The following is a 20,952-nucleotide window of genomic DNA, read 5'->3' as shown; positions in this document are numbered from 1 at the left end:
CCCGAGTAGAGTTTTAGCAAAGACTGGCACAGAAAGTGCATGAGCACTTTGAGCTTCTTGGCTTTATTTTTTGATGGCTTTCACTTTTAACTGAATAGAAGATCAGCCTTTGTCTTCAGTTTCCGTTTCATTCTAAAGTACGACACTAATGTCTACTTTTTCTCCCTTAGTACTTCCATTTCATATAGTCCCTCACCTTTCCTATTGTTGCCATATACACTCTTGCTGTTCATTTACCGTAGTGAAAAGAGCTCCTTTCTATTTTAGTGATAGGAGATAAGAAACCTCATGCTATTGAAAGTATGGGTTATGTAGTCAGCTTGCTTGCCATTCGGAGGAATCTTTAAAATCTGTCATTCCTTTCTACTTCTATATCCTCATCATGATCATTCCTTCCTTTGTGAGCCAGAATGAATTTGAGGGGCTGTTATTTACCATTCTCATAAATCGAGAGGAATTATTTGGCAATGACTCGTAGTCTTGATAGTTAGCTTTTATACAATATTTAATTTATATTTCATCTAGCCATGCAAGTCCCAAAGCTGGCTGCTGTCTGCTTCTTTGTGCTTCTTCCCTGCAAAGATTTTGGCTGGCTTTCCTTATGAGGCCAAGGTACAGCAAAGATTTGTTTCTCAAGTAAATGTGGTTCATGGGATCATGAGGAAGAGGAAAGAATTTTAGATTCCAGAATAGCTTCTCCCCCCAAAAATGCTACTTTTCCACTGTTAGTTGTTTCCCTGGAAACCCTGCACACTGACACCTGACACTCCTCTGCTGTGAACTTTTCCAAAGTGAAGTTCCACTGGTTGGAGTCATTTTCTCTTTGTAACAAGAGAATGTAAAACAGGTCAAAGGAGACTGACAGGCAGGCGTTTTCCTCTTACTGCCGTCAAGCAGTATCAGCATGACCACACTTCTGGCAGTTTTTATTACCACCCTGCCTGATGAAATAATACAGATTCTGCAAGGCATGCAGTTAGTCTTTGCTTTGCCTTAGCTGCCCTGTTTTGAAACCGTGTCTGATGAGAGCTATTATCCTGTTAGAAAATTATGTTCTTCTTCAGGTGATATGGATACAATCACTGCAGATGATTGCTGAATGTTGTGCTGTTTCTGTGACAGAACTACCATTGTTCTCTGAGAGCATCTGAGAGGTCTCAGTGGTGTGATGGTGCCTATTGAAGTTTAGTGCATGGAGGTACCTCTCAAACCACTGTCAGAAGGGGACTTAGGAAGTCTAGGAGGATATATTAAAGTTGTCTCTGTGTGATGGTATTGGCTTCTGTATAGCTGAGAAAACGAAGTAAAAGTTAATGTTTGAAACAAGTGATGAGATTCACGGTACTTGGATCCATCTTTGTTTATTGACCTCTTCACCCACATACTTGCACTAGCAAGAGTGGAAATAGATGCAGAAGTGGGAGAAGAAAACCTATGTGATAAGAAAGTTAAGAACAGACAGATGAGTTTGAAGGGGACTTGCATGTCAGAGAAGAAGAAGAAAACCTATGTGTTAAGAAAGTTAAGAACAGACAGATGAGTTTGAAGGGGACTTGCATGTCAGAGGTTCCCGCATGTATTGGGCAGAACAGAATTGTGGTATTCTCTGAATGCCAGGTCAATCTATTTAAAACAGCAGCAGACAGATTAATGTACTTTGCCAAGGATATTTTCAAGGAATAGTGAAGCATTTTGATAACTATCGTTACTCATAGTGGACTTGTTATCTAAATAGTGCTGTCACAGCCTCATTTACACACTATGTGGATATTGAGTCAGTGTAAATGATCTTCTTTCAGATTCTTGTACCACCATTATCTGTAGGGTCAAATGCAGCTTTACAAAATTTGAATCTACTGGCTTTAATATACAAAGGAGCCAAAATACGTAGTTTTTATAGCATATTCTTAGCTGTAATGACAGGATAGCTGGCATACATGTAAGCAGGCAGAAATGGGGAAATCACTGTACACTTCCTATCCAGAAAGCTACTGGACTAGAAACAGAAAAAACTTCTAGCTGAAGTGAATATATATCCACTAATGGGCCCTCATCAAGCATTGCCAGCTGTCAAATTTAAGCATCGTGGCTTTTGTCAAAGGTCTGCAATCCACCCAGATTATCAATCACAGCACAGCACTTTGTTTTGCCAGGCTTTGCTCCTCAGTAATCGTTTCTGTCACAAGGGGATCACTGCCAGGAGCAGACCCCAGCACCCTGACAGCAGCCAAGCAGGCACAGAAAGCAAGGCTTTGTCATGCCCTTGAACGCTGCTTCCTGAAGCACAGGACAAGAAGCCCTCGCAGGTTAAAAGAAAGCACCTTCTCCTTGCCATGTGCTCCAGACTTTTTTCCCATCATTTTCAATCATCGATTACCACAGTAACAGCATTCAGTGCAGCGTCAGCAGCTTTTTCTGGGGCAGCATTTCATCTTCCTGTGGTATTACTTATACTCTCATTCCCCTCTCCCTCCTCCTTTTACCTTTACCCTCTGCCTTTTGTATTACTAAGTAATAATGTATGTTCAAGTGAGCTCCTTCCTGTCGCTGGCCTCACGGTGCCAGAGAAGGGAATTGCCTGTTGACCCTGGTATTAACAGCCACGTCTGCTTTCTGTTTGTGCTTTCATTCATGTATTAGCCAGTAGTTTTTAGGGCATTGCAATGGCATCTATGTAGGTTTGCTTGAAGGGGAAGGTTCCTTGCCTCACTGAGAGATTGAGCATTAAGATTTATAGAAGTAGTTTGGAACTCAGATGACAATACAGTATTTGCTACCCTGTCTTTCTAGACATTTGTAACATTTTAAAAAATACTCTATGCACTAATATCTCTCAAGTTTTATCTCAGTTTTCAAAAACGTGTTTCATTCAATTAGAAATATTCCTCCATTTGTTGATTGTATTAAGATTTTCATATTACAGTTTTACAGCTTTTTAATTCACTGAAACTTGGCACAAATAAAGGTAAATTAACTGGATAGTTGCTGACAGCATCTCCTGCCATATTTACAGTATCATCTCTCATTCAAGGATTGTGAACTCCTATGCTAAGTTATTTAGGCAACATTGTCCCTGACTAGAAAATCATGATTTCTGGACAAGTCTAGGTTAGCAGTTGAGAGACACTGTATCCCATTTCTGTAAGTAACAACGAATCTGCTGGTGTTTGGTATCAGTTAAAATTGTTAAGTCTACACTGGGAGGATCAGGCTTGTTAGTGGTTTTAAAGAGTTTAGAACATTGGGTGAGCTTGGGTTTCTCCAGAAGACTGCACTAGGAAACCTAATTTGGGGCCTAAAAAATGATAATTCCTTTGTGAATAGTATTTCTGGACAATGTAAATTTAAATACAATGTAAATACAGTCACTGTCACTTCATGTTGCAGTTGTACTGTGTAATGGTTTTCTGTAGTTATCATAGTGCAAACCACTGATCTGGTAGGCACTGTTTTTCAGCTAAATAAAGAGAGTATATTAGAACAGGTCTTTTTAATACATAAGTCCAACAAAGCATTTATGTATTTATTTCTGTGGGATTTCTGTGCTCCAAAGTTTACATTAAGAACAGTCACCCTCAGTTTCTGACGGTCTTTGTGTAGGCTGATGAGTTTGTGAGATAGAAGCAAAAGCTCAAAAAGAGCCATGTAGAAGAGCTCAAGATTGCAAATAGTTGTTCATTCAAGGAATAAAATTATAGGTGTATCTTCTTTTGCTTAACTTCTACCATTTGCTGGGTAGCTGGGAAGGACACGTACACAACTACTCCCTGTTTGTTGTCCAGTGGCAGGATGTGCCTCAGGGGTAAAGTATTTGAGACTTTCTGACAATTGGTTCTTGTGGCTGGGTTGGTTTGGCATCACTCTTTTGGTATTTGAATTGATGATTTTTGAAGGCTGACCGGAAAATACAGTGAGCTTATAATTACATTTAAATCTTGTCACTTAGACACATTGGTTAAGGAACTCTGAAGTTTTGGTGACAGACAGGATTCCAGTTAAACATGTAAATAATCTCAATGAGTTAAACCCATTAATATATTTTTTGTGAAGAAACAGGAATTTCATACCAAAATTTCAGATACAAGAAGATTTTGAATTACTTGTTTGAACTCAGCAGAAATACTGTGATTTTCCAACATGAGTGTGTAACCATCCTTAGTGATATTTCATTGATCAAATGCAGCTTTTCTATACCAAATTATTCCTGCTCATTTGAGCTGTCCTACCTGGCACTGACAATTGTCTAGAAGACACAAGTGTCCCTTTTCTTCATCTCCATTCAAAATGTACTAACTTGGTACATTATGCTTATCTGTTCCTACATTTATTGGTGTTATTCTCCAGGAAACACACCACACACTGAACAGCTTCACACTAAAACTATAAAATAAGGCTTTATTTGTGGTTGCTTCTCTGCATGAAAAGCCTAATGAATCTGTGACTTTAACAACTATCTTATATAGAAAGCGATTCATATATTGGTAGTTGATAGAAAGGTAGTGGCAGAAAGCTGAAAGGCATTTTACCAGCTTTAATATTGGTTTCACTTTGTGTAAGATGTGTGACTGGTGAGGTGATAGATGGTGCAAGGTGTATTCCAAAAACATGTAAGGAGAAGGTAAAGTCAGAGATACAAGGTGACTGATTGCTTTCATAAACTAAATATATAGAAAGTTCCAAGTAGATTACAGATTAACAGTTGTATGACTTCATATGTCAGTGATATGTTCTTTACTTGAAGGAGGAATGATGGAAAGAATTGTGCACCTAGAAATACGTAATGAAAATCAATGATCTATAAGACAGAATATATTGCATGTTTGAAATTCTTTCTGTGTTGTTTTGCGGGTAACATAATAAATCAGTGGGTTTTTTTTGCTTGAGAAGAGAAAAATACATAGTCTACAATAGAGAATTTTAATCACCACCATTTTAGAAATTGATAATGGAAACATTAAATCTTAACTGTACAGAATGAACTTCAGCTTCAGTAAATAGTAAGCTGTTGATGAACAGTGGTCTCAGGTATTCTTGAGTTTATGCACTCAGGTATTTTTGAGTCTATTTTTGAGTTTATCTCGGTCTACAGATTCTTTTTTCTCATCCACTGTATTTAGCTCCTTAGAGTTCTGAAAATAATTTCCCTTTTTGAAACAATCTGATTGAGCCTAGTCCAGTACACCATATCTCAGGGTAGCGAATAGGTAATGCAGGTGAAAATAGAAGTTTTGTGTTGCAGTTGGAAATCTAAGATATATGCTATCAATGAGGACTAGTTTCTTGATAGTAACCCTTCATGAATTTACATACCGAGTTGTGGAATTTGATAGAATAGTATATCAAGTTTATCAAAAGGAGTCACAGATTTGTGAAATTAGGCATCAGTTACTCATGATAGCTTCTGCAAATGGATGGGTGCTGATGGCTACAATTCCCCTCAGTTCTGTTAAATTTGTGGTGTTACGTTCTAAAGAATCCAAGCCTTAAAAAAATTACTATTCATGTTTTGGTGCTGAATAAGTTATGCATTTTACGCCTTAATAAGTCCATGCTGTTTTCTACACTCCTCTAAGATGAAAAAATATTCAGGACCAAAGAAAAGGTGTATTTTTTCCCTAAAGGTAATGTATTTGCCACTTGACATTTGTGAATGTGTGTAGAGAATGGATGGAAGTTTTTCTGTTGACTGTTAACGTGGGAAGCTGTGAGGAGTCTGGTAACAGCTGCCATCTCTGAAAGACACAAGATGAGAAAGTTGATGCCAATGGAGATCCTGCTTCCAGACCCTCACATGAATGGGGTCTGCAGAGGATGCTATCAAATACGAGGCAGTGATTTTGGCAGATCATCTTTAGGGCAGCTGTGTTCTGCTGCCTTTGAGTGGACCTGTATTGAACACAGTTTCAGTCTGCCCTTCTTTGCCTTAAATGTGGTACCAAAGGTTTGACTCTTTTCAGTACCAAGAAGTGCTTTTAGGGATTAATCCAAGATTGTGCATAAAGACAAAATAAGTCTCAAAGTCAGTTATCAAAAGATTGATGTCAGATTTTACGTGACATAATGAAACATTTATCATGTGGCTATAAGATCAGTTTGCTGGTCAAGCAGTCTCAGATTCAAATATGAGTAAATTTACCTCTGCAATAATATGTTATATCAGTTTTAGGTTGTCAATAGTTTAGGTGAATGTTAGTCTCTCAACTTCCGTAAAGCTTTAGCCTCCAGATATATGTTAAACTCTGACCACAGTACTGGTGCCTGAGGAAGTAATGGCCTTTTATGTTGAATACAGCCCTGGTTAAGAGGTAGCCATTTTATTGGGGGTTTTGTTCTCTTTGAGCACAACTTTACAGTCACAGAACTTGGTCTCTTGTTCTCTTTCTTTGTGTTTACCACCAATTCCTGACTGTCTTAGTGTGAATACAAATATTTCCTGTGGTTGAGTAAACAAAAAATAAATGGAGCTCTCACAGCTGACTCCAGCCAAATTCTTCAGAGGATCTGAACAACCTAGATATCTCTTATTTGAACAGTGGATTTTTATTTGGGAGGGGGAAACTTAACTTTTTTAAACATTCAATTTCACTCTAGAGCCACACCGAATCCTCTTAATAGTTGAAGAAATGACTCTTTTCAGTTTTTTCACATTAACCTGAAATGTAACTGTAATTTCTGATACCAAGCCAATGTGCCCTCCATCTCCAAAACACTCATAGATATAACCTTGGCTTTGCCTCCTTTATTACAGCTAGCAACCCAAACTTCTGCCAACTGCTGACATTAATGGTGTTGAAAAAATAATAAAAGCAATATAGTGATCCTTCAGAACACACACATACAAAAGTTATTTAAAACTTGGAAGACTGCGCAGGTTTATTTGCTCTGTGGAAGTAATAAGTACAGTACCTTCTCATTCTAGGGTTTTTTCTTCCTTTTTTTTTTATTAAGAGAAATACGTTTATTTATACACACAGATCTTCATTTTGTGCACCTTTCACGCCTCTCCCAAGTCTCATAGACAGACAGAAGAGATATCAGTATATTCTTCTGGACTGGAAAAAGAAGGATTCACAGGTTGGGAAGGGCAAACTGAGACTAGTTCCTTATTGTCCATCTCTATCCTCTTCATCGCTATCAGATGATGATGACAAGATTTCTTGATCTCTCTTCCCCCCTTTCCTGATAACCAAAACTAGGTAGGCTTTTTCCATTGTCAACGAGCCAGCAATCTGTTTTATGTTTCAAAGAGGGCTTAAAAAGTATGAAGGCTTCCTTGTTTCCTCTTAGGTCTTCTAGTGGCAAATAAATCAGTGGAAGTTGCCGCTGTCCTTCTGTTCTTCTCTACTTCTGCTTTGTCAGGGCTCTTTAACATGTGGCATCACCTATCTAAGTTCAATGACTTTGCAGTAAAAGGATTGTTAAGGAAAAAACACTGGAGGTATGACTGGCTGTTTTTTCATCTTGTTCCACAGACCTTTTTCTTTTGGTGATTCTATACCAGAGACACAATTTTCTAAGCTTTACGGGGTGCTTTATGGTGTCCATTGGGTGGGCCTCTTACTCATATGTAATGGCATAATATAATGTAAATCACAGAAAGACAGCTGATTAGGAATAGAGTAGGCAATGACGGGAATACTGTCTGAAATGCAGACTCCTTAGAGAAATTCATCTGAACAAGCTGGCGTATCTCTACACGTGGTGTGCCATGAATTCTTTTAGAAAGGAAGAGAACTGCTTTCATTGGTAAGAAAAATTCTGGCACAAATACAGTAGAAAACCTGGATGTTTCTTCAGTCCTTCCAGCTAGTACTGTTATCTAAGCTGTGGTACAGACCTAATAGGAAAAATCAACCTCTGCAGGAAGAAAAAGAAAAAGAAAGAAGGAAAGGAGAAAAGAAGTGTTGGTTTATTATGATCCTCCTTGCTTGTGTACTGCGTGCAAGAGCAGGGCAAACAGACAGGAATCATCTGTCCAACTCTGTGCTGCACATGTGCTACTGTGTGCTCAGGCAGGAATCCTGCCTCTGTGGACCAAACACAGGGACAGTGTGGATGGACAGGAATCCTGTGTCTGCAGACCACACGCACAGATGGTGTGGACAGACAGGAATGTAATGTCTGTGTGTTTGTATGGATCTTACGAAGCAGGGCTCTTCTACATGGATGTCAACCCTAATAATTGGCCATACAGAGAAAATTCTTAGCTTTAATTTAGTTTGGTGTAGCAAAGCTCTGTTGGTTGTCAAAGGAAATGCCCTTTCAACTCTTCCCTCCAGCAGTTACCATGGAGGATTTTGTCTAGATTCAAAGATGAAAGCAAAGCATAAAAAGAATAATACTGGTTTTCTTTTTCTTTTATACGCAACAGCGTTTGAAATTAATTTCAGAACAAGCATAAATAGTCTTGAGGTTTCCTTGTGGGCTTTGTTTTTTTTTTTAAAGTTGCTATCAACACTGTTTATATCATGTAGACACAGACACATTCATGTATACACCCAGAGCTGGGTTCTGGGCAGTTACAGACAGTCTGTGCTGAGATGATACTGAGCAGCTCACATCACTTTAGCATCTAGGAATTTGTATCTGTATGTAACTACTTTTTTTGCCAAGAACAGCATATATAGAGGGGGGTTACTATTAACAACTCTTTGAAGCTGCAGGCAAATGCAATTGAAGTGGTGAGTCATATAACAATAAAAATATGTAAGGCTAAAAGAGCTGTGGTAAAAACACTATATATACCTTCCAAAACTAAAAATACCTAGATAAAGGAATGTTTTTACTATATTTATTGTAAAAACACAGTTACAATAGACAAAGATTTGAAAACTTCCAAATTATATCAACTATGAAAGGTGTATGTAGATACATGCAAGCAGATGGCCTGCAAACTATTTTGTTTAAGTGGGAAATCATGACTAGGTTTTAAGATTTTAAAGTAGGATGCATCTTGTATATAAATTCCTAGATGAGATTTTGCTAATCAGTTTTTATAGGTATCAGTGGACTGAGAAACTTTCTGATTTCAGATTAGAAGAAAGACCAAGAGACAAAAGCAGAGTGTCTAAGGCAGTTGTGTTATACAGGCAGCTTTGTGAAGCTGAGCATATGCAAGTGGATTTATTTTTGAAAGGAGAATCAAATAGAATAATAAAAGAAAGAGGGACAGAGTAAAGTAGATGAGAGTAAGATGAGCAGCTAGTCGAATGAAGCTCAAGTGAAAAAGGAAGGAGAAATTTCAAATAAACAGTTATAACAAAAGAGGAGTCCTATCAACTATGTCAAACAAAGCTTCTATTTTTATTAGAAATACTTGCCTGTCCTATGGGATACAATGTAGGGATTTGCCTTCAGATATTTACAGATTTTTGTAAGACTAATCTTATCTCTGGTGCATAATTTTGGTGCTTAAATTGCGTAAGTTTAAGGTAATCACAGAATCGTTACAATGTTGGAATGCATTTCCAACCTTAGCATAACCTGAGATCTCTTTTACATTTTGCTTTGTAAAACACATGTATCACCAACCTATCAAAGTTTTTAGGGAGTGTTTATGCTAGAAAGTACATTTCAGCTTGGTTTTCTGGCTGCTTTTTTGCCTTTGGTTTTCTCTCGATTGATAAAATATAAGATGAATTTTTTAGCTTGGACCCACAAACACACCATGAGAGAGGAAAAATGAGCAAGGGGAGAAGTGCAATCAGGAGTTTTTAACAGTTTGAGTAATAAGGACCATGACGAAGACTGGTATTTCCTTTCGCATTATTATAAAATTAGCATTTCACTTTTTTGTTCAAGTGAGTTGTTCTTGGTGGCATGTATCAAAGTACGTTAAAGAGACTGAATAAACTGTATATATTAAACGTTTGGCAGACACGTGAACTAAACATGAGAGGCTTCCTGCTGCTCACTTGAGAATTTGTAGCAATTTGGCCTCCCAGAGTCTTAAAGGCACGGAGGATGATATCAGAAAACTCCACTTCTATGCAACATTTAATGCAAGGATGTATTGAGAGACTACATCCAAACTCTTACATCTTGAACAAAGCATGCAAATTTGGACTAGCTTTTATCCTAAAGTCCTCCAAAGAAGAGTTCAAATCACAGTGCTATCCATCTGCTCCCACCAAGTAACTTTCCAATTTATTGACTACTTTTAACCAAATTTGACAGAGGGAAAGAAGTCTCAAAGATTGTGTAACTTACAGGAACTTAATTAACATCCACAGCTGGGTAGAGGTGAAAAAAGCCCGAAGTAGTGCTCCCACACAGGGAAAGGCAAGAAGAATAGCGCCGTGATGTATTTTGTTTGGCTGAAGCATACACATATGGCTGGCCATTCAGAACATACATACTTTCACACTGGTCCCAGCTGACTCTTGCCTGGAGACACCATGGGGGAGGCAGGCTGGAGAAAGCAATTATTCTAGGGTTGAAGACCATGCTTGGAAGATGTAGAATATAAATTTGAAGTGCGCAGATTTCATTAGCCAACATAAAATGGGTAATAAAGTGGATTCCTATGCTCTTCAAGGGTAGCCATCCTGTCTGTAGAAGAAACCAGTTCTTAACTGATTAAAGAAGTAATGAAGGCGGCACAATAGATGGAGAGTGGATGTAGCAGCATGATTAAGCAAACCCGGTTGCTGTTAAAATAATTTTAATAGATGAGTCTTTTCTGCTCTCAGGGTATTCGTCAGCAAAGGGTACTGATCTTACACACTCTGCAGTGAGGCCTTCCTTCTCTGCCGTGGCATGGAACCGAGATCAGACTTGCCTTAACAGACTGCACCATAGGGCAGGCTCATAACATGAGAAATACTTACCTGCTTACTTTAAACCTAGAGTATAGAGGTTTTATATGCTCACTACTGGAATGTGACTATAACCAGTTCTCTTATTTCATCTTAAGAATTAAAACAGCAGCTTGTTTTGCCTGCTGTTGCTGTCTTCAGATCAATTGCAGTAAATAATTTCTCTGGGTTTGCGTTGTGTGAGGGATCCAGGATTCTTTGAGGATGTTGTCACAGGATAGCATTGTCCTTTTGATCCTGCCTGAAATGGTTTTTTTTTGATGCATAGGCCACACAGTCAGTATAAATTAGGATTACAATATGGTGGGAAACATTCTCAGACTCCAACACTTCCTCAGACATCTTTGAGATACAGGAGAACACACCTTAATGATAGTTCTGCGTAAGACCTTTACATGCACTGGAAAGATGCCAGAGAACCAACATACTTGGTTTGCTCCTGTGCAATTAAGCATGAGAGAAGGAGGGTGGGGTTAATTATTATTTGTTTATTTTAGTTTTCTTTTGAACCTGGGACTGGGCAGACTCCAGCTCTTGTGAAACAAATAATTGAGAAAGGCATTTTTATTACCACTGATGGGTCAGTCTTAAATACAGCTTGAGGTATCTCTGAAGAGAGTACAAGAGAGCTAAAGAAACATAATGTTCATATGGTATAATACAACAAGGAATCCTAAACACAAGATCTGATTTGGATTGTCTTTTGTGTGACTGGTTTTGTTTATACAGGAATCAGAGTAACAGATTTCAATAAGATTTTGTCATCAAGCAAAACCATAGTTAGTTATTTGTTCATCTCGTAAGGAACTAATAAAATTCCCTGATGCATTCCTGTATAGGGAAAATTCCAGTTCAAAGCTTGTTTTTTAAATCCATCCACATATATCTACATATGTCAAGCCTTGCAGAGAACTCCGTATGTAGGTGATCTACCTCCTTTAGTTCAAAGGTTTTTTGAATATGAATTCTCCAGAATGAAGTTTCTCTGTAATTACCGTATGTGGGGAGATGAGCACAAAATTTGAATCATTACACACAGAAATTAACTGAACTGATAAAGTCTTTAACTTTAGAATGTAATATTGTTATAACATTGCCAACTGTCGATCCAGAAGCCAGTATCTCAGGTGGAATCTGTGTTAAATCCTTCAGGCTTTGACAAACCCTCACAGCTGCACAGTGCACGTGGGCTCACAGTGCACGTTGGGCTCACAATGCATGTTGGGCTCACAGTGCACATTGGGCTTAAAGTGCACGTTGGGCTCACACAAACACAGGCTCCAGAATGTATAGAACTGTAGTAACAGGAATGGTTTTTATTTGTATGCAGCTGAACCTCATATCTGTTTGCTGCTAAACGAAGAATCTCAGTTGCTAATCTTAAACATAGCTGAAAGGAAAGCCAAACCTAACTAATGATGTGTCTTTTAGACCTTACAAACAAAAATGACAACTCAGCATGTACCGTCTCTTCACAAATTTGAAAAATATCTCCCAGATCATTAAATATCATGAATGGGAAGGGGGCATTGAGTAAAATCTCAAAACAGCCTTTCAGAGACCCTTTGCTCAAGGAAGGTATACACTCAAGGAAGGTGTACATTCAAGGTAGGTGTACTTTCAAGGTAGGTATAAATATACTCAAAGCAGTGATGGAGGGTTTCACATTCTAATGACAGGTAAGGAGGGATTATTCTCTCTGTGTTTCTCACAGCCAGATTCCAGCACAGAGCTGTTGGATATTTACAGGCAGTATGGCTTACTGTGTGTCTTCAGCAGATAGAAAAGGAGTATCTGAAAGTCTTTGCAAGAACATAATTTTCAGAGATACTGTATTTGGCACATGACTTAGGGGAAAAAAGCCTCCTGAGTCTCTCCATATATTTTTATGTTATTAGTGGTGAAAAGGTTTCTAAGCTATTGCATTTGCATGTGTGTGTTTCCAGTGAAACGTTCAACTCGGATTGAAATCGGATGACTCCTTTATCTCACTGACACACTGTCTCAACCACATATCCATTTGTCACAAGTACAGTCATTATATTAATGTTTACTTAATGTGGGGCTTACTAAACTCTACATTAAAGGATTAATAAAGCTCGTTTAGACTGGTTAACAAAGCCAGAAATACCCTACTCAAATATTTTACAAAAAATGAGAAAGTAGTCATTGATGTCACGGTTTCTGCTCTGTTGCATGGTGGAAAAACAGATCTGATGCAAACTCTGAATAAGTTACTGCAATGACAGTATGAAGCAGGCTAATATAAAAAATGCACAGCTTATAAGCTAGTATCTGCTATTTATTAGAGAACTTGTCTAGAGATACAGAAATGTGTGATTCCTGTGAATAAAATTTGGTTTCAAAAACTTGCCAGGGTAATAGTTACCAGAACACTAGCTATCCTGCAGAAGTGCTTAAGAAAGGTATGTATTCTCATTATAACATACAACTTAGTGCAAGCTTTCAAATAAAAACATTCTTTAAAATATATTATAAACAATGTCTGTAGTTAAATCTGTGGGTTTCAAATTTATATGTGGAATTCCACTATAAAGAGTTTGTCAGACCTGGGCAGAACTCCTCTAGGTTTTACCAGCTATATTCCAGAATATGTCTCTGACTTTCCCCTACACTTTGTGGATCAGCATCAGTTCTGGTTTTTCTCATGTAATAATTTAACTGTGATACAATCTACTAATTTGGCCTTTAGGATGGAGGTGCACAAGCAAGCTACCAGTGTAGCCTGCAGTGACTGTTAGCAACCTACAGGTGAGAGTGTGCTTTGAAGCAGTACATCCATGAAAGAGGAACTTGGTGATTCTTAAACAAAATTCACCATGGATACAGTTTTGGCAGCTAAAATATTATATGTGTGCTGTTTGGAATGGAAGTTTTCAGGTGTTGGTTGCATTAGGAATAGTCTACTCCATGGTAATTTCCTTGTTTGCCCAAACATTTAGTGGTTGTAGAATACAGGCGGAAGTAAACTATACGATAACCAGAAAAAGTCCAGTGAAATCCCAGCAGGACCACAAAGCAACAAAAGGAGAAAGAGCACATTTAAAAGAAGTGGTGATGCTGACCATTCACACATATGATTAATATAAGCGTATCTCATATTTTTTCCTGGGGTTAAGTAACAATGAGATGCAAGAAGGGTATTAAGAATAAGTGTATCAGAGAGGCAAAAGGTCAATTGCAGAAGTTCAGGAGGAGGGAAAGGGAAAGTAGGCAGGATCTGATAGTACTAGAGTGTAGTCTAATATATAACTGGAGGAAGCTGGAGTATTTTAGATACAGTACCCTTGCAAATGCTATGCTTCAGACCTGTGGTTCACAGACTCTGGTCTGCAGACATCTTGTGGCAAGTTCTCCACAGTCATTTCTGGCTTTCAGTTAGGAGCTTGAGAGTGTGCGATGGCTCTTCAGTAATTCTGAGGATTGACACTAGTCTAAAGGGTTGGTTTGTTCTTTTGCACATAATTAGACTAAAGAGTGTTGTTAAGGGCTTTGACAAGATGTGGGGTTTTGAGGGTGGGGTGTGATTGGAGGGCAGGGAATAAGGTTACGAAATTTGTTCTGTTAAAAGAAAAAAACCTTCTGGAAAAAAAAATCCAAAAATCTACTGAGTTGCAGAGTCTTGTCCTGTTTTTTTCATTCTAGCATTTTATCTGCACGTGCATGAGGAAGATACCTGTAACAGTGCCTGGTAGTTTTTAAGCAAAATTTGGATCTGACATCCGGTTCTTATCATCACTAGTTCTGCTTACAAGCTCTGGAGGTTTTAGACAAAAGCACTCCTGACACAAACGATTTGTCTGCACTGCTCATTTATTTTCTCACAGGACACAGTGGTTAAACCACTTTGTTGTTCATAATTTTACAGTGATGTAGAAATGTTTGCCCTAGGATCTGAGCCATAACCTCATAAGGTGGGAGAGGATTGTATAATAGCACCATGACAAAGCAGTTCAGGACTGCAGGATGTTGGAGTGGTTCCCCACAGTAAACGATTTGTTTTTAAATCATTGCAACAGCCATATGCTCTAGAAATTTCCATCCTTTTGAACATTTTTTTTCTGAAGGGAGGGGAGCAGTAGGAGAGAAACTGAGTTCATGTATTTCCAGTTATTTTCAAAATTACCAATTAGAAGTTTGTCAGTTAGTATTCCAGTCTTAAGAAAAAGCTTTTCATTTCCATGTTGGACACAAAGAGAATTAGAAAAATATTATACTACTATATTACATATTTTATTTACAACACTGCTTGTTAGAATTTTAATGTTGGAAAATAATTTTTAGTGGTATCCATGAGGAAGCAAACTGGATTTCTTCCATCTCTTGATATTTGCCTGATTCCAATGATACATGTGTAAATTAGCTCCTGTAGTGAAATCACAATACTGATTTTGGTGTTTTCTTGCCAAGACATGTATATCACAAACATGCATTCTTAGGTTAACGGCAGAAGCCATAGAAGGTCAGGTTGTATTAAAGAGGGAACATGGAAAATGTCCTTCTAGGTGAACTGATCCTGTATGATTGTCATCATCAGGATGCTGCAGAATCGTTTTGGGTTAAAATGTTTAAAGGGCTGTAATGCAGCTAAGCAGCTAAATCATATTTAGCAACTAGGAGGAAATTTGGAACTTGGCTTCTTCTTCCTTTAAAAACTCCAGCCTTGATTGCTGTAAAATTATCTGAAGATGAAAAGCCCAAATAATAAGAATTGCAGCATATTTTAGATCACATTCATCCTGCTGCTGAGAGAGCAGCACTAACTACCAGCTTGCTCGAAGTCTTGTCCAGTCACATTTTCAGTGTCTGAGTGTCTTTCAGTGCAAGGATGGCAGCCTCTTGGCAGCCCGCTGTGGTTAGCCTTGATCAGCCTTGTTATGAGAAAAATTTTCCTGATCTCTAATAAGAATTTTCTGTGTTCCAATTTTAATCCATTCTCTCTTGTCCTGTCCCCTCCAGGAAGAGTGAGGCTTCATCTTCTCTATTTCCTCCTGCAAAGTAATTAAAGAAGCCTCCTATTTTTTCAGGCTAAACCAGCCCAATTCTCTCAGCCTCTTCTCATACCTCCTGCCATGTATTAATAGTAGGTTATTCTGCTTTAAGTGACAGAAATATGCAACCTCTTCAATTCCACTTCAGAATTTTCTGTGAGGGATACTGCGCTTTAGATGTTTGTATCTTTTTATTCTTCTCTTCCTGTATTAGCATTAACATAGGTTTTTTTCATGCAGTATCATAAAATGTGCTGCCTCTGTCTGGGAAGAGCTACTTTTTCTCCCAGAAAGTTAATGTGTTATACTAACATTCTGCTGAACTTCTGCTTTTTGATAGATGTTTTTTCCACACACTAAAAGTCATGTAAGGAGTTATTATCAAAACCAAAAATTTCCAAAGAAATATGAAATCATTTAAGATCAGTAGCTTTCATTGCAAAGAAGACATTGTTAAAGAGCCAACCTTAAATATAATAAAATAATAAATATGGAGAAAGCACCTTTATAATAAACTGGCTGTTTAAGTATTAATGTAGCATGTTTCAAGTAGTGATTTATGAATGATGAGTCAGACTTGGAATTCAAAACTTGTTTGACAAAAAGAGCAAATAATATAAAGATTTTGCATTATTAAATTGCTTATTGCTTAAGCTCAATTCACTCTTAGCTTTTGTTAAATTAATCCAAGAATAAAATCAAATCCAGATTCAAACCCTGGACCTTCTCTATAATGATCTGAGCACAGTCAAGTAGAATCTGCATTCTCTAGCCTCAAGGTTCTCATTAAAATTAGTTTTCAGTGAGAAACCATGCAGTTATGAAGGGATTGAATCAACAGCTGGCATTTTTACAGTGAGCTTTGAGCTTTCATTTAAGGCATTTAATTTTAGTGCATTGCTGATGATTTAATATGTCTAGCTGTGCATAATTTACTGTGTATCATATCTAACATAGGTCTGGCTAGGCTATTTATTTTTTTGGAATACAAGGATTTCACAAAGCTCAAAATGGGGCTTTGTCTACCTAATATGCTGGCAGGAGAAATGCTGTCACTCCGTTTAGGGTCTGCTCCAGGTGTGAATGGCCAAGGACAGTGACACCCAGATAACTTGGAAGTGAAGCATCTGGTGCAGGGCTGCCAGTTCACTTTTCAAGACCCTCGACCCAGGTCTTTCTTAGTCCCCTCTAGGCTACTCCTAGAGTGTCATTGCTGCCTGAATGGTCTTTGTGAGCCCTGCTGGGCAGGTGGGATATTTTGCCCGGGTGGATTTCTTTCCTTTTTTGTATGTGTGTGTTTGTAGGTGCTTAGGGACCTCGTTTCAGGATAGTATACTATAAGGGCTTTGTCTCACCCTGCCCTTTGCACACACAATCATGTAGTATGTTTTAATGTTGATTGCAATTGCTTATCTAGAATGGTAATGTTAAGGTAAGGTATTCCATTTATTCTTACACAATTTATTTTATATCTTGTGTTTTTAAAAATCATATATCCTCTGGAACTTGAAATTTCCTGAGAAGCTGAAGAAAAGCTAGGAAATTTGGTTTATATTTTGTTAATTCTTTGCTTGACTGTATGCAGTTTTTAATTTTATAGATGTTTATTATGTCACCTTTTCTTCTCAAAGACGTATGTATTCACTTTTTTATTTCCTCACAGGAAGGCTTTTCTATAATTCACATTTTTCTGATCCATCTCAGAATTTTCCTACTTTTAGGTATATCAGTTGAAAACTGATTTGCATATTGAAACTGGATGGACTACTTAAGTAATAGCCTACTTTCAGCTTGTTTACTTTTTTTAACCTGACTTAGGGACATCAAACTGGTGATTTCACTGAATTTGTCTCCAAATTGGTGTTTGAACATTAATCCCAATGACCTATAAGAAGAAATTAGTTTCGTTGTATACACATACACACCACAAGTTTTAGTAGGTACAAGTCAGATGAGCCACTTAATTGCAAAACTTATTTAGCCTCGAAGTGAAGAGATTGGAATGTGTCTCCAAGTTTTTACCAGTCCTCTACAGTAATACCTACTGATTTCTCTACAGTAGTACCTAATGACACTGTTTATATGTTTTATTTTTTTCCAGGTATGGATTTTGTGTATACAGGATAGCGTAAATGCCCTATTCCCTATGATCACATTAGAAAGTAGACTGAGATTATTCTTTCTTTTTTATTTTTAATAGACTCAGAACCGTATGAAGCTGATGGCTGACAACTATGAGGATGACCACCTCAAATCCTCATCCCATTCCAACCAAACCAACCATAAGCCCTCCCCTGACCAGGTAGTGTGTGTCTCTTTTTTGTTTTTAAAGTAATTTTTACTGTGGGAGCTGATTATTTTGAGTCATGTGTAATTTTCCCTGACATGCTTGCAGCACCTTGGAACAAAAACAGCATGCCAGAGTGCAGTTATAAACCAGAAATGGATGTTGCTGTTGTGTCAGCTTTGCTGAAAACTCCTGCAATGTGAACAAACAGTTCCGAGTACCAAGCTGTTATTAAGTGGGTGGAGATGAGGAGGCAGACAATGAAAAGGAGGAAAGAAACATTACTTTCTTAAAATGCAGGACAGGAGTCCTGTCTGGAATATTCAGATTTTAGTAACTCAGGTTTACTGCTTGAGTGTGTGGAGTGTCCAGGAATATTTCTTGTCTTCAGTAGCAGGAAATCATGCTCCAGGATCAGCTTTCTGATCTATGGATTGCATATGAGCAGTTCCCTTCATTTCCCATGAGGAAATCCCGGCCTCTGTGCCAAATGAGCACAGACTGCTCCCTCACAAACTCAGTGGGCCGTGAACTGAAGGAAAATCAATTTACCATCTCCAAGGCAGTGAGGAGCCTCCTGTGTCATTTACAAAGCACAGCCATGTGCTTGATAACTATCAGAGAGATTACCTATCCCTTGGGTAACACAGAAAATGCCAGCACAATTGCATATCCCATGTTGTAATCTCATCCATTCCAGTTTAATTAAAATATTAGTGATCATTAATCACCGCCTTGACAAAGTGAAGGAATGTTTGGCACTCCTCTGCCTTCTGGCTCATCTAGAAATTGTTGAGATCTGAAGCAAGGCATCTCTAGACCTTTAAGCACCAACTTAGTGATATGCAGAAATTATGAGTAATGTACAAGAGGAAAATGGCAGAAAACAATTATGTACTCACCTTACAAAAAGAGATCTTTAAAAATCTCTTTTCATGTCTGTACCAGAAGACAGTAAGGGGTATATAAAAAGAAATGAACAGAAAAATTCTCATTTTCAAAGTAATTTCCTTTTGCATCTTGTTTTAATACCCTTCTCCAATATAAATTGATTGACTTTAATTTTCTGCAGTGTTTTTGGAAAATGTTGGTCTTACCTTCTTCAGGAGAGTGCAATTGTTAATACTGCAAATTAAATGGCTTTCCTAATCTTAATTTGGACGAAATATTAGAATAGCTGTTGTTTCTACATTGCAAATCTATAGAGAAATGAAGCCATTTCTAAAATGTTAAGCGTAGTACATGCTTGCAAATGAATGCAGCATAGCGTGCTTGAATAAAATGAAAATAAAATGAAATGAAAAGATAAAATGTCAAGAAAAGATTACTTTTAAACATTTAAGGAAATTCTTGCAACGACCTTGCTGGGGAAGGTGATAGGAAGGAGGGTATGGGAGGAGGGTCTGATTGTACTTTCCCTTTGCAAAGGAGCATTTTAGAATCTGATAGAGCCTACAAGAGAGAAAGCAAGCTGTACCTCAAGGTGGCTCAGAATATTGCCTAAGGAATTAAACACTTTGTACTACTGTTTGTACTTACATATGTGCTTTAAATACTAACCAACTCTTTATTTCATTCCCATGCTGCTCTGGGGCTTTTCTCTTATTGCCACCTCTGCACCCCTAGGATGAGGAGGAGGGTATTTGGGCATAACCAGTCAGATGCTCTTAGTTCAGCCATTTTGTTCAGAACGGTGAGAATCAACTTTTCTTGCCAATAGAAAAGTTTCCAGCAGTCACTCTCACATCTCGCTCCTGTGTGCTTTGTGAAACCTGGTTGTGCTTCTTCCTCCTTGCTTGTGTAGTCTCTGCATGAGGTTGTTTCTTGTGTGTTCATGTGTGGTTTGCAATTTTCTTCTTCTAATCATCATGTCATTCTTTCATGATGTTGTGGGGAGAACTTTCCAGGGCATGTAATTGAGTTTCTATGCAAAGCAAACTCTTAATGCGTATGAGAGAACAGGAAATGTCTCTCATATCATTTATCATTGACTTCATGGAGGAAATGTTTTCAGTCAGATTCTTTTTCAAAGCAGTTTGCACTGTAGCCAAATCTGTGTATGCTTTTTCGATTCTGGTTAGTAAAGAATTTGCTCAGAGATAATGTTCCTCCTGAAGATAATGTTCCTCCTGAAGGTTTTAAGCATGTTGAGATCTGCTGCCAAGATTGCTGCCATGCATGCTGACCTAGCTAGTCACAGACGTTTATCAACTCAGAATAGATGACTCTTGATATGGACTGTAAATTTTCTGGAAATTTGAAGACAAAGAGGAATATCCCCTTAACCTTCCCCTCTCCCTTCCATCTCCCTTGTTCTCTCAAAACAATTGGGGAGAAATGGGTAGCTATTTGTCATTTAAAGTACATTTTGTTTCTCTATGTCTGCATCCAGTTTTCTTTTTTCTGCTGTCAAATTGTCCCCACAACAACCCCCATTTCCAGAAGAGAGGGCAGTACACAGGACAGAGCCCTTTACCTCGCGCCTGTTCTGTAACAAAGACATCCTTTACTGACCAGGAGCCTTGATATAGAGCTACAAAAGTCAAATATCTATTATCATGATACAGTACATAGGATTCATTTATGCATTGCAGTGTCAGTTTAAAAGCACAATATATATATTTTTAGTACTTAAAATATTTTAAGGAATTGAGATGCAATGACCCTATTTTAAAAATTTATATGAAACTTCTTCTTTCTTCACTTACGCTTTTAGAGAAAAATATTTCATATGCATTTCTTCGCAGTTTTTCTTAGAATTTGTTTTTTCTGTATCAATTATTTGAAAGAAAACACTTCTGAAAAATTCTGTGGAAATTTTGGACCTGTGCATTTC

General features: G+C 37.9%; 1 protein-coding gene across 14 annotated transcripts in view; it reads left to right on the top strand.

Moving 5' to 3' along the window:
- ERC1 (ELKS/RAB6-interacting/CAST family member 1) overlaps nt 1-20,952 on the top strand; it is a 287,995-nt gene that overhangs the window by 235,594 nt on the left and 31,449 nt on the right. For 8 of the 14 annotated variants that reach the window (XM_030479675.1, XM_030479677.1, XM_030479673.1 and 5 more), the window contains one exon: nt 18,030-18,131. In XM_030479675.1, coding sequence (XP_030335535.1) covers nt 18,030-18,131 — 102 coding nt within the window. Of the gene's footprint in view, nt 1-18,029; nt 18,132-19,742; nt 19,810-20,952 lie in introns of all 14 variants that reach the window. The other 6 variants (XR_003990582.1, XR_003990581.1, XR_003990579.1 and 3 more) reach the window with 1 other exon arrangement.

The sequence above is a fragment of the Strigops habroptila genome, chromosome 3 (assembly GCF_004027225.2).
Source record: "Strigops habroptila isolate Jane chromosome 3, bStrHab1.2.pri, whole genome shotgun sequence".
Taxonomy (NCBI): domain Eukaryota; kingdom Metazoa; phylum Chordata; class Aves; order Psittaciformes; family Psittacidae; genus Strigops; species Strigops habroptila.
Note: the sequence above shows the minus strand (reverse complement) of the source record. Positions and strands in the feature narration are given on the sequence as shown.